Source organism: Propithecus coquereli, unplaced genomic scaffold, assembly GCF_000956105.1.
Source record: "Propithecus coquereli isolate 6110/MARCELLA unplaced genomic scaffold, Pcoq_1.0 Scaffold527, whole genome shotgun sequence".
NCBI classification, from domain to species: domain Eukaryota; kingdom Metazoa; phylum Chordata; class Mammalia; order Primates; family Indriidae; genus Propithecus; species Propithecus coquereli.
The window spans coordinates 1,279,485-1,293,400 of NW_012151141.1; the positions used below are offsets into that span (position 1 = coordinate 1,279,485).

Consider the following 13,916-nt stretch of genomic DNA (forward strand, 5'->3'; position numbering starts at 1 on the left):
TTCTCTTTTCCTCTCCAAGGACTCAGACAGTTGGAGCGAGGATGGGTCCCCCTCGGATTTCGTCCCCGCCCGGGCCAATCTGAGCCCGGATGCTAATTAGCTGCGCTCCCCTGACGAACACGCCTTTGTCGCATGCGGGGCCGGACTACAAAGCCCAGAATGCCTCGCCCCTCCCTGATCAATGAGGGCTTATTTAAATGATCTCTGAGGTCTTGGACCCAGGCCAATCAGCTGTCAGGGCTCATGATAAATCGCAATGCATTATTGATAATAATAATTACTGGGACATGCGCGTTCCGGCCGAAGGGGGGTAAATTTCCCAACTCCAGGAATTTGTGGCGGAGAGGGCAAATAACCGCGGCTGTCCCGGCGCCCCGATGCTCGCACCATGTCGAGGCGCAAGCAGGCGAAACCCCAGCACATCAACTCGGAGGAGGACCAGGGCGAGCCACAGCCGCGGCAGCCGACCCCGGAGTTCGCAGATGCGGCCCCAGCGGCGCTGGCGGCGGCGGAGCCGGGTGAGGGGGGCCGGGGCGCCCGCCCGGGGAGGGGAGCCTCCCGGACGTGCGCGGGATCCCCGAGGGCGCGGGCTTCGGGGAGCGGGCGGCGTCCAGCGCACGCTCTGCCGCGGAGATCCGGGGGTCCGGTTCCGGCGGGGAGAGGCAGCAGCTTCTTTCTCCGCGGACCCCCCCCCCGCGCGCCCTTGCAAATTACACACTTTCTTCTCTTTTCCTCTCGTGTAAGTTGCACCCCAGCTCTCTCCCATCTTACTGTGAAGTTGACCCCCACCCTCTCCTCTGTCCCCCTCACTCCTGAAAGGTTTCCCTCCTTGTCCTCTGCCCCTCTCTTAATTGGTTCCACTCCCCTCACTAGTGCCCCCCCGTTGTGACTTAGGCCCCCCCTCCCCTGCGCCGCTTTTAAAAGAAAGAACCCCGGGGATCCCCACCCTCTGCACCACCCCCTGGGGGCTTTTCTAGGGGGCTGGCGGAGGGGCGCACCCCTGGAAGACCCCCCGGAGGAGGGCGATCTGTTGCTCGCGCCCCTCCCGAGCCAAGGGGGGGAGGGAGCGCGACCTCTCCCCACCCCCGGGAGCTGGGGTGCAGGCCACCCGCGCTGCGGAGCCGACTGGAAGGTCCGGAGAGGTGGGGGGGAGGAAAGCACGATATTTTCCTTTTTAAAACATTTCTTTTTTTTTTTGGTTTTCGCCTTTTCTCTCCGGGCTGCGCCGCCTGCCGATCTTCGCCCTAACCTTTCGGGGCCTGACCTCCAGCCATCTTTGATTTCCGACTTCCTAAAAATAACCGCGGCCGGCCCGAGGGGTGCTAGCCCGGGGGCCGGGGAGGCGGGCGCGCAGCCCCGCTGGGGAGCCCCGGCCTCGCGTTCTGCGCGGCTTTCCCGGGGCGCCCGGATCTCCAAATTCGCGCCCCGGAGGTGAAAGGGGAGAGGTCGGGCCAGGGCTGGGCGGTCGCGGCTGACCCGGCCCACGCGTCCGCGGCGAGCGTCCCCCGGGTCGAGAGGAGTTCGGGACCCCGGCCGGGCCGGGAGCGGCGGGGCACAGTCCCCTTCTACTTAATCGCTTGACCGCCGAGGTTCTTGGAGCGAGTCGATTTCCCACTATCTCCCGTCCGGCCCGGCCCGCCAAATTGTCGCCTGATAAGTTTTTAGCATACGCGTGGGGGGAGGGGGCGTTTTTAACCCCCTCTCGGGTCTCGTTCGTGGCTTCCCTCGTCTCCCCGCCTGCTTTCCAGTTGCCCCGCCGCAGAGAGGTGTGCGCCGCAGCCCTGCACGTTCCGAGCCCTGGTTTTCCTGAGAAGACGGTCGCTACTTTTTGGCTACTGTTCCCTCCCCTTTTTGTCGAGGAGAGCATGTAATACATTCCCCAGATTTATAATAGATCGATGAAATCCCCCATTTTCCCTAAATAACATTTTTTCCAGGGCAAATTAGAAGGATCGGCTTGGCCGAGCGGGCGGCTGTGCGTTTCGGGGCGCGCGGTGGTCAGGGCAGCGCACACCCGGGGTCTCAGCAGCCGGGATGGACTCTCTTTGTGCCTGGGTGGGGGGGTGGGGGGATGAGCGGAGCGTGCAGGCTCGGTCGCCGGGCCCACCTGGAACAAAAGGGTTAACCCTCGGCCCGCCTGCTTCCTCCGGAGAGGAGGGGCGAGCTCCTGGCTCTGACCCCTCCCCTGGTCCTGCGCTGACCTCCCCTTCCCCCTTCCTTTTGGGTGGGCGCACAGAAGTGGGGCTTTCGGTGATTTGGCACCTCGGTGGGTGACGGGAGTGTGCTTGTTACGGGAGGGCTTCTGCGATTAACGGCGGTTTGAGTCTGAGATCAGAGTGAAGCTGAGCCGGGCCGGGATCTCGGGCCTGGCCGTGCGCTCCCACCGCGGTTTGGGAGGGGAGTTCGCTATTGATCACCAGGGTGGTAGCGGACAGTCCGGCCGGGTTGCGCGCGGGCGCCCCCTGGAGGCCCATCCTGAAGCCGAGCCCTTTGCCGGGAGGCGGGTCTCTTCGCAGGTACTGGCTCACACCTGGTGGGTGGGACGGGTTGGGCGAATGGAGAGCCCTGGCCCGGGCCGGGCCGACGGTGGGCGCCCCTGGCCTGCGCGGTCGCCGTCTGTGCCCGCTCGTCTTTGCTAAATCTTTGGAATTCTTGGAAAGAATTCCTCGATCCTAGGATGTGTTTGCAGAGCCTCCAGTTGCCGCCTTGGGACCGAAGGTCGTTTTCCCAAGCAGTACGTTTTTAATGGCTGTATGCTAGCTGTGTGCGTTTGATCAGCTTGAATGTATATATGATAAGTATAATTTTGAAAGTTAAGATTGGGCTGGTCTTATTTTGCAAAGCCATTAGAGAATGCAGTTTTCGAGGGAGGGAAACGGTGTCTGGCGATCAATTAGCAGATCAAAAAATCTGCAGGTGGTCGGGGAGGCTAACACTACATACAGGGAAATTAGCATTTTCTCAAAAGAGTTTCAAATGCCCTTTGTGTTGAACGGGATTACAAACATCGACGATTAAGTTTCACAAATTTCAGATAGCTTACTAGCTTTCAGTTTCTCGACTAAAATGACTTGCACTGGCTGGAAGAATTTGAGTATTGGTTAAGGTTTCAGGCCAACTTTCTGTGTTAGACTTCATCTGCGTTTCCCATAGAGAGAGGGGCTGCAATTTGCCCACAACCCCTTCTGTTGATTAAAAATAAATTGCGTTGTAAAATGCATCCCCTCACCATAATAATGTAGAGCACACTCCAGTGCACAAGGAAATGATACTTTGTCATTCCTGCGGCCTTCCTCTTGAGTTGGGGGTTAGGGGGCCACCTTAGCCTTAGGAGGCAGGGTATAAAATTAGTATTTTCTTTTAAAATGTGAAAAGTAGGGTTGGTGCCTGGGAAGTTAGGTTTTTTGGTAACGTTTCAGAGTGAGAGCTGCAATTCCAGTCTGGTTGTATGACTTTCAGCTGTGCGACCTTGAGGCCGGCTTGATTTTTGTGAGCTTTTGGGTTCTTCCTCTATACAGGGGTGATAAAACACACTATTTTAGATAATTTCAACTATAGAAGGCTTACTGTGTGTTGGGATTGTATTGTTAATCCATTTTAGAGGAAATTGCAACACCTGGTTGCGAAATGGCTTTGCCTGGTGCCTTGTCCAGCTTGGTTTTAGCCTTGCTCTGAATCCAAGGAGTTTTTACAATCCTGATGGCAGTTTTCTGTTTTCTTTGATGAGGGAGCCATGTTTAGTGGTTGGTTGGGTTTGGTGATCTCTCCTCCACTGTTTTTTAAAATGTTGAGATGGGTCTTTGCAAGCTTTAGATTAAGTGGTCCCAGGGAAGCAAGTTGGAAATAAAGTAATGTTTGCATTTGGTTGGTTTCTCTGGGCCTTGCTGCCCTGGGAAAAAACGATGAAAAGAGTTAAAAAGAAGTTCCCTTTCTTATCTATTAACCTGTTGTACATTTGATTATTTAAAAAAAAACCTAAAGATTTTTAAAGACCACTAAATCTAGACCACAACAGCATTGCCAGTCACCATAATCCATTTTTTTTTTTTTTACAACAAATTTTATGTCTGTGGCAGGCTTTGTTTCAGGGGGCTCTGGCAGAGAGGAAGGAGACAACAAAAGCTCCTGCCCTCATGGAGTTCACAGACGTGCTTGGGAACTCCAGTTGAGGCAGAGTGGGACACATCCCTATAACCTTGATAGCAGAGAGACTTAGCGCATATAAAGTCTTGTTTGAGCCTTTTACTCTTTTTTCCTTTTTAGCAGACTCCCAGAATTTTAATCCAAGGCTGTCTGAAACTTTCTTTTTTTTTTTTTTTTTCAAATCTTAATTAAGTAGAAACTTAATTTCAGGTCTAATTTGCCATCTACGAATTAAGTTAAAGGCTTTCTACTGAAGTGTTAAAGTTAAACTGATAAAAGGGTGCTTTCTTTCAACTGGTTCAATACTTCAGGACATAATTTCCTTTTGTTTTTTGGTAAGCAATTATGCTGGGGGTGGGGAGGGTGGAAGATATGTGTGCTTCAGATAATCTGCTCCTTGTAGTTCTTTTAATGTAGGGATGAAAAAAAGATAAGCTTGAGTCATAACACTTTTATCAGGATATACGAGTTTTATTTTTAAAGCATTTTAGTGTCTCCATAATTTAATTGGCCTCTAGTAGACGAACTTTCTTCCTATATAATAGTAGGAGTATTTTCTATCCATTTGGCAGTGATTGAATCTAAGACCCCTGCTGGGTTTACTGCATTCTTCAAACTTATTGGATAACTAGATGCTGAGAGATAACATTCCTAAAATTCGGGGTGGGGGTGGGGTAGAGGGATGGAAGAACTAGTTGCTGTGTAATCCCATCCGAACTTCGCTTTTTTTTCTTTTGGGTTAACTTAAGCGCATACCCTGCAATGGTTCATAACAGAATCTTCTTACTCCTTGGCAAATAAGGTTTGAGTATTTGCCAATGGTGGTCTGGATGTAGAAGTACTTTTTACTGCACAAGCAAACAGAGCTGCTGCTGTTTTAAGACTCAAGTGGGATGTTGCTGGTATTGCTTGGAGGCTACAGAAGAGGTGAGCTTGTGTATACAGCGAAAGCAAGCTGGTATTCAGGCTGTAAATCACTCTTGGGAACTGCTGGCTCCTTCTAGCGTAGGGGAGCTTAACCTTTTTTGTGCCGTAGATCCCTTCTCAACATGATGTGTCTAAATACATAAAGTAAATTTCATTGAAATATAGTTATCAAAAATGAAAACATTTATGATTTTAGGAATATATGCCTCTTTACTAATAAAGTGAATAACGAAATCTAACAGCCTATCAGGTAACCACCAAAATTTCCAAGTCATGCAACAACCATAGCAACATAAAAATTTGTTCGTGGTTTCCATTGATGACAGAAGTCACAGTTTCTGCTAAGACTACTGTGGTGTGCTTATGTTGCTGATGGAAAGAAATGTTGACTTTTACTTGAGCTTAGTGAAGATATTTATTTTTTTCTTACCTAATTTCACAGACCCCAGTTTAAAAATGTCTGCTTTAGAACATGCGATTTCAATTAGGGGATATTGCCCGTAAGGGGATGAAAATTGTTTTGGGGGGAAGGGACAAAACATTTATTGATGTTACAATGGATTGTGGCCTTCCACAGGACCACAGTACATCCACGTATACAATATGTTTGTGATGTTAAAATATCATGGGAGAGGTGATTAGGAAAAAAATGAAAAGTGTCCATAGAGGGGTGAAATGAAAAAAGAAAAATTTTGGGAAAACTCTGCTGTAGAAGAAACAATTGTGAATTGGGCCACTCATTGTAGTGCTTTTAAAATAGTATCTAAGAATCCAGTACTTGCACTTCTGCATTCTAGCTAGCAGTATGTCTTCTTGAGCCATTTAATTATTTCTGAGCCTCAGTTTCCCATATCTGCAAAATGGGAACAAAGATACTTGTTCCATTGCATGGCTAGGAAGATAAATGGCTTGAGGTACAAGAGTCTGAAGTGTAAGTTTTTGTCCTTGTTTGGGGAGGGTGGTAGTAGTGAGTAGCTTTGGCCCTTAAAATGTGGAATGGAGTGGTTAACATTTTTGCATGGGCTTTATTAAAGATTTCCGTAAGTAGAGTAGCTGAGACAAAGGGCAAATTAAAGAGGTCCTGCTTGACTAAGGAGATGGCTTTGCTTTCTGGGGGGCTTTTGATGCTAATTTAAAAGAAGAAGCCATGGTACAAAAGTATGTACAGTTTATAAAGTTTCTCTCTTCCAGTCTTCAGACTCACTCTCCTGGAGGTGGAGACCAGCAACGGTTTCTTTTTTATCATTTCAAATTTTCCGTGTACGTATTTATATCTTTTCGCGCAAACACAAATAAATGGTAGCACATTATATATACATCCTGTTTTCTGCCCTTGTTTTCTCCTCTTAAAATATTAATAAAATCCTGGACAGTTGTCCTGTAGAGCCACACATATAATGTAGTCTGTTCTATTTTTGTAGGCTACAAAGTATTCATCTTTTCTCTACCCTAATTTATTTAACCAAAAACTTGCTGGCTGACCAGGGTGCATCTGTTTTTGTTGTGGCTGTCTGTTGATATAAGAAATGCTGCAAGAAATATCCTTGTATTACAGAAAGAAAATTCCTAACACAGGAATTGCTGGGTCAAAGGGAAGTTGCACTAAAATTAAAATGTTGCCAGACCACTCACTGAAAAAGCTGTATCCATTTATACACACCTACCAATAGTGTGTATTTCCCCCACAAGAGAAACTTTTTTAAAGATTTCACTTTTTAAAGTTCTCGACACATAGTTGCCGAGATTGCCTTTCCAGAAAGACTGTGCAGGGTGACACTCCCATGAACACTGCATTTCAAGTCTTGGGAAATTGAACAGATACATATTATACTATTTATGTGGGAATTGGGAGTTCCCTGCTAAATAGTTCCCAGGGGTCTAGGAATTGACAAGTATTTTTAACTTTTGAAATAGGGCTGAATGGGGCAGTACTGAGGCCTTAAGAAGGGTTTTGTACTGTACCTACTAAGGGAACTCTACCTGGAAGTTCTAGAAACAAGACAGTAATAAGTGTTCTACTCTCACCCCTTCCTAACCAACCCAACCTCCCTGGCTTTCCTGTCGTGCTTAGGGTTTCTGTGGGAGGAAAGATAGTTGCAATCTTAACAGAAGAAACGTGATGGGCATTGTACAAAAGGGTTCAGAAAGAAGGTCTGGACACCTATGCCTGGCTTTTTGTGTTGGCTCTGCAGTTTACCATGTGTATTATCTTGGGGAAGGTACTATCCTCTGTGCCTCAGTGTCCCCCTCTGTCAAGTAAGAATATAGTCCCTGTCTTCTAGAGCTGTTAATAACATAAATTGTGTAGAATTGCCCCGGCACATATATAGTAAGTGTTCCAAAGTTATCTGCAGGAGGGCTAAAAAAAAAAAGAAAGTTATCTGTCACTAATTTCTAATTCTGTTACCTTGGGCAGGTCACTTCTCAGAGTCTCAGGTTTTCCATTCTTTAAATGGCGTTGCTATTTAATGGGATTGAATGATTATAGTTTGGGGCATCTGGGGGTGCACAGTCTGAATTACAGGGGATATTGGGCTCATCTTTTCACCACTGGGCCCCTGGCCCCTGCCTTGCACACAGTAGGAGGTGAGCAGTGTTGTTGAATGAGTTAGGCATTCGATGACTGCAAGTCTCTGTTCTCAGCAGTCCTGGTTCAACTGATAACTTTACTTAATCCAGGCATCTATTTCATGAGGTTGCCATCCTATTATGTGTATTTAGTAGATCTTCTTACTATATCTGCCCTGTTACTGACAGACGATAGCTAGATTGGCCCTGGCCTACCCCCAACTCACAAAAAATTTCATGTTAATACCCAGTCTGAAATTAGTAAAGATTAAGACAGTTTATTAAGGCCATGCTTTAAGATCAGTCTCTCGTCCAAACTGTTGGTGAATTGCTCGGTCCAAAAAAGCCCATGGTTTTAAGAAGTATAATCACCCAAGAAGTTGAAAGATAAAATATGCTAATTTGCTAACCTAAAAAGTAATAATGTATTTTACAGTGGTGGGAACCCTTCCCGGTCTTTTCTCCATGCATTTGTACTTTTCAAGTGCGGGTTTTGTTTTAAACAAAATGGTCATGTTTTGTTTATATACTGTTCTGCAACCTATTTTTTTTTTACTTAACTTCTTGTGGCATACAGAAATTCTGTGTAATTTTTGTACTATGGGTGGAACAAAATGTACTTCTTTGCTGCTGTAAACATTTATTTCTGCCAAAAATACCCTTCTTCATACCTAGGTTGCTGTATACTTGTCCGATCGTCTGTGTAGTTTAGATTCTCATAGGCTCTGAGATGCCCAGGTCTTTGTCCTGAAGCCCCAAGCTCCAGTGGGCTTCTTAGTGATGGGGGTGTACAAGGGCACAGCAGGGAGGTGAGAACAATGGGGTGGCTTCCAGAGACTTCCCCAGGCTTCTTATGCAAAGGACCTCAAGCATCTGGCAAAAGCACAAGCCCAAGGAGTCAGAACGCAAAGGCTAGCACTAACCCTAAAGTGAATAGGCCCAGGTTATAAAAGAAATCCATGGATCAATCATTTTTAGGAATAGGGCTGTGTTTGATTTTAATGTCCTAACTGTTAAGACTTTTCAATGGGGTTTTTCATAACTTGGAAGATAAATGAAGTCTTTCTATGATCATATCCTTCTTATCCTTGCAGTCTTTCCCCTCCCCCCAATGTTTTCCCATCTATGAATTTATTCCTAGAGATCTCTCTTGGCCTTCCTATCTGAATTCACAGTGTGGTGTTCTCCATATTTCAAGTGAATTTAGTATTGCCATCATAATTGTTGCTGCCTTCAAACTTTTATGGTCCCTGGTAGGTAGATGGTCATTACACGGGTTGAATGAGTGGTTTACTGCAATTTCTCTTTCAATGGGCCCAGGAGGGAGACCGACGACCATTATTTGAGCAGGTTTCCAATGTCCTTTTTATTGACTGCGTGAAATCCATTTGTCTTTGCAAGCTAGCTCTGAGTGGAGTGCACAGGGTTTGGACAGAAATTATTTTAACAAATCATATGCACTTTCTGGGGCTACTTCCACAAACTGGGTGCCTTGAAACAGTAGAAATTGATCCTCTCACTGTTCTGTAGACCAGGCATTTAAAATGTAGGTGTTAGCAGGGTTGGTTCCTTCTAGAGCTGCAGTCCCCAACCCCCAGGCTGCAGAGCTCCACCAAGCCCCGCTGTCCATGGAAAAATTCTCTTCTGTGAAATGAGTCCCTGGTGCCAGAAAGGTTGGGGACTGCTGTTCTAGAGGATCTAAGAGAGAATCTCATCTGTTACCCTCAGTTGGCTTCCAGCCATCCTTGGCTTATAGCCACTTAACTCTGTCTTCACATGGCCTGATTATCTCTGTCTCTGTCTCAAACCTCCGCTTCCTTCCTCTTAAAAGGATGCCAGGCATTGAGTTTAGGGGCCAACTTACACGAGCAAAGATTGTGTCCACATAAGGTCACATGCACAAGTGTGGTTGGTCACATGCACAGGTATGGGGTTAGGGTTAAGACTTGGCCATATCTTTTCGGGGGGGCAGGGGGGACACGTCCAGCAATAGCATAAGCACTTAGTTCGTTCGTTCAGACACTGTGATGATTTTATTTCCCTCACACTATCTCCTGCTTGTTGGAATACAGATAACAAAGACCTCTGTTAGATTGTGAGCTGGTATTCTTCCCCCAAACTTTTTTGAGGGGCACAGTTCTTAGCCTTTTCTCTCTTGTCACAGGTGCTCCAATGAACCACCCAGGGAATGATGAGGAAGCCAGTGGGGAGGAAGCGACGGCAAAGCGCCTTCGTCGGGAGGAGACTCACGTCTGCGAGAAGTGCTGTGCGGAATTCTTTAGCATCTCTGAGTTCTTGGAACATAAGAAAAATTGCACTAAAAGTCCACCTGTCCTCATCATGAATGACAGTGAGGGGCCAGTGCCTTCAGAAGACTTCTCCGGAGCTGTGCTGAGTCACCAGCCACCTAGTCCGAGCAGTAGGGACGGTCATAGGGAGCACAGTGGCAGCTCAGGGGACGTGAAGGAGAAGCCGGGTGTGGAGTCAGTGGTGTACTTAAAGACAGAGACAGCTCTGCCACCCACACCCCAGGACATAAGCTATTTACCCAAAGGCAAAGTGGCCAACACTAATGTGACTCTGCAGGCACTCCGGGGCACCAAGGTGGCGGTGAATCAGCGGAGTGCGGATGCACTGCCAGCCCCCGTGCCCGGTGCCAACAGCATCCCGTGGGTCCTCGAGCAGATCCTGTGTCTGCAGCAGCAGCAGCTACAGCAGATCCAGCTCACCGAGCAGATCCGCGTTCAGGTGAACATGTGGGCCGCCCATGCCCTCCACGCGGGCGGGGCGGGAGCCGACACCCTGAAGACCCTGGGCAGCCACATGTCCCAGCAGGTTTCCGCAGCTGTGGCTTTGCTCAGCCAGAAAGCTGGAAGCCCAGCTCTGTCTCTGGATGCCTTGAAACAAGCCAAGCTACCTCATGCCAACGTCCCTTCCACTGCCAGCTCTCTGTCCTCGGGGCTGACACCCTTTGCACTGAAGCCGGATGGGACAAGGGTGCTCCCGAATGTCATGTCTCGCCTCCCGGGTGCTTTGCTCCCTCAGACCCCGGGCTCGGTGTTCTTCCAGAGTCCTTTCTCCACTGTGGCACTAGACCCATCCAAGAAAGGGAAAGGGAAGCCACCGAACATCTCTGCGGTGGATGTCAAACCCAAAGACGAGGCCATCCTCTACAAGCACAAGTGTAAGTACTGTAGCAAAGTTTTTGGGACTGATAGCTCCTTGCAGATCCACCTCCGCTCCCACACTGGAGAGAGACCCTTCGTGTGCTCTGTCTGTGGTCATCGCTTCACCACCAAGGGCAACCTCAAGGTGCACTTTCACCGACATCCCCAGGTGAAGGCAAACCCCCAGCTGTTTGCTGAGTTCCAGGACAAAATGGCGGCAGGAAATGGCGTCCCCTATGCACTCTCTGTACCTGTCCCTGTAGACGAATCCAGTCTCTCTCTAGACAGCAAACCTGTCCTCGTAACCCCCTCTGTAGGGCTACCTCAAAATCTCTCTTCAGGGACTAACCCAAAGGACCTCATGGGTGGCCCATTGCCCAACGACCTGCAGCCTGGGCCTTCTCCAGAAAGTGAGGGTGGACCCACACTCACTGGGGTGGGGCCAAACCATAATTCCCCAAGGGTTGGTGGCTTCCAAGGGAGTGGGACCCCGGAGCCAGGATCAGAGACCCTGAAATTGCAGCAGCTGGTGGAAAACATTGACAAGGCTGCCACCGACCCCAATGAATGTCTCATTTGCCACCGAGTCCTAAGCTGCCAAAGCTCCCTCAAGATGCATTACCGCACCCACACTGGGGAGAGACCATTCCAGTGTAAGATCTGTGGCCGAGCTTTTTCTACCAAAGGCAACTTGAAGACACACCTCGGGGTTCACCGAACCAACACGTCCATAAAGACGCAGCATTCGTGCCCCATCTGTCAGAAGAAGTTTACCAATGCCGTGATGTTGCAGCAACATATTCGGATGCACATGGGCGGTCAGATTCCCAACACACCCCTGCCGGAGAATCCCTGTGACTTTACGGGTCCCGAACCGGTGATGGTGGGTGAGAATGGCAGTACGAGTGCCATCTGCCATGATGATGTTGAAAGCGTCGATGCAGATGAGGTCAGCTCTCAGGAGGGCCCCAGTAGCTCTTTGAAGGTCCCCGGACCTCTCACCAGTATCCACTCTGCATCGCCCACTCTAGGGTTCGCTATGATGGCATCTTTAGATGCTCCAGGGAAAGTGGGTCCCGCCCCTTTTGGCCTGCAGCGGCAGAGCAGCCGAGAAAACGGTTCAGTGGAGAGCGACGGCTTGACCAACGACTCATCCTCATTGATGGGAGACCAGGATTATCAGAGCCGAAGTCCAGACATCATGGAAACCACGTCCCTCCAGGCACTCTCCCCAGCCAATAGCCAAGCAGAAAGCGTCAAGTCAAAATCTCCCGATGCTGGGGGCAGAGCTGAGAGCTCCGAGAACAGCCGCACTGAGATGGAAGGTGATAGAGCTTTGGATTTAACTTATGTCCATTTTGGGCTCAAGGTCATCAAAAAAGGAGCCTGGGTTAAAATTTACAAACGGAGAGTATGATCTGAAGCAGCCCCTTCTGTAGGGCAGTTAGCTTTTCTGTACCTCTGGGTAGAGGGAAATAACAACTACCTCTATCCTAGTAATGAACGTGCTTTTATACATGCTGTTAATGCCAGTGGGTACGGAAGCATGCTTGTTTTGTTGGTTTTTGTTTTTGTCTTTGAGCCCCGTGGAGACATATGGGTAATCTTAAGTAAATTCCAATAAAAATATGTTGGGGAAGTGGGTGCTTCTCTTTGGCCGCTGAAATCAGCCGTAGTTCCTTGATTCTGAGGTTCCACTCCCTAATGTAATGTTCACAAATTAATCACTCTTGAGGGGAGGAAGGACTAGCTCATTTTAAATGCACATATCTATTAAGAGGTGCTTGTTGATGTCCTTAATGATAAAATAGGGGAACAGCTGCATCGTAAATTAAAGAAAGATGGTGTCTAGGCACAGTTTAAAGGTGGCTTCTGTTTTGAAGAGTGAGTGAGTGTTGGAAGATAAAGGTTTGGGTTTTGTTTTTTTTTTTTTCCTCCGCATACCAGGTCGAAGCAGTCTCCCTTCAACATTTATCCGAGCCCAGCCAACCTATGTCAAAGTTGAAGTTCCTGGCACGTTTGTGGGACCCTCAACCTTGTCCCCAGGGATGACCCCTTTGTTAGCAGCCCAGCCACGCCGACAGGCCAAGCAACACGGCTGCACGCGGTGCGGGAAGAACTTCTCCTCTGCCAGCGCTCTGCAGATCCACGAGCGCACCCACACTGGAGAGAAGCCTTTCGTATGCAACATATGTGGGCGAGCTTTTACCACCAAGGGCAACCTGAAGGTGGGCTCCTCTGGGCTTTCCGCAGGGGCGGGAGCTGGGTGTTGAGTGGCATCTCTTCACTGGCGTGATCTGCAGTGCATGAGTTCTTCCGTTAAGGCCATGCGGAATATGTAGTCACAGCTCGTAGCTGGCTCCTGAAATATTTTAAAGAAATATATTTTCTCACATTACAACATTTCAAGTTGGAGTGCTTCTCACAGTGAGTGGGATAAGAAAGCATCGTGACCGTAATGGGTAATAGCTGTTTCTAATCTTAGTGGCACATAAAATAATGGTGCGTTTTACCAGTGATGCTGTCTGGGAACAGGATGAGATTTACTTTGTGCCCCTGTCTTTTAGTCCAGCATGGGTAGTTTTCTGTCCAGTGTTAGGAGACCGTGATTTCTTAGAGTAGTTAAGCAGATGTATGAAATAAAGTGTGGAGGCATAGATGGTATTTGTCTTATGATGTAATTGGTAATATGGTCATCAAGTCTTGATGACCACTCTCCATTGGTTTTTGTTTTCCTAATCTACTAAGTTGAAATAAATACCATGAGTTAAATGTGTGTATGATACAGTACCACTGGAGTTTAAAAAATAGAGCCTCTAGGTTATCAGCCATTGCTTTTAAAAACTGGAGCAGCTAGGTCCTTCCAGAAGGTGGTCTGTATTATTGTCGTCATTGTTGCTAGGATAAATTGATTTCACGCAAGCTTTCACCAGGGCGCAATCTCCCATGCAAGGACAGAAAGCACCTGGCGTGGAACATGGGGTGGAAAGAGGGAGTGTGCGTTTTCTTTTTGTTTTTTGTTTTTTTGAGACAGAGTCTCACTCTGTTGCCCGGGCTAGAGTGCCGTGGTGTCAGCCTAGCTCACAGCAACCTCAAACTCCTGGGCTCAAG

The 13,916-nt window shown here is 48.3% G+C and overlaps 1 protein-coding gene across 1 annotated transcript in view; it reads left to right on the plus strand.

Annotated features, from left to right (window-relative positions):
* The first annotated feature begins 287 nt into the window (after nucleotides 1-287).
* Nucleotides 288-13,916, plus strand: part of SALL4 (spalt-like transcription factor 4) — a 21,278-nt gene continuing 7,649 nt past the window's right edge. Inside the window, exons 1-3 of the mRNA XM_012656913.1 lie at nucleotides 288-518; nucleotides 9,803-12,130; nucleotides 12,753-13,033. Of these exons, the coding sequence (XP_012512367.1) occupies nucleotides 389-518; nucleotides 9,803-12,130; nucleotides 12,753-13,033 (2,739 nt within the window). The 5' untranslated portion in view covers nucleotides 288-388. The remainder of the gene's footprint in view (nucleotides 519-9,802; nucleotides 12,131-12,752; nucleotides 13,034-13,916) is intronic.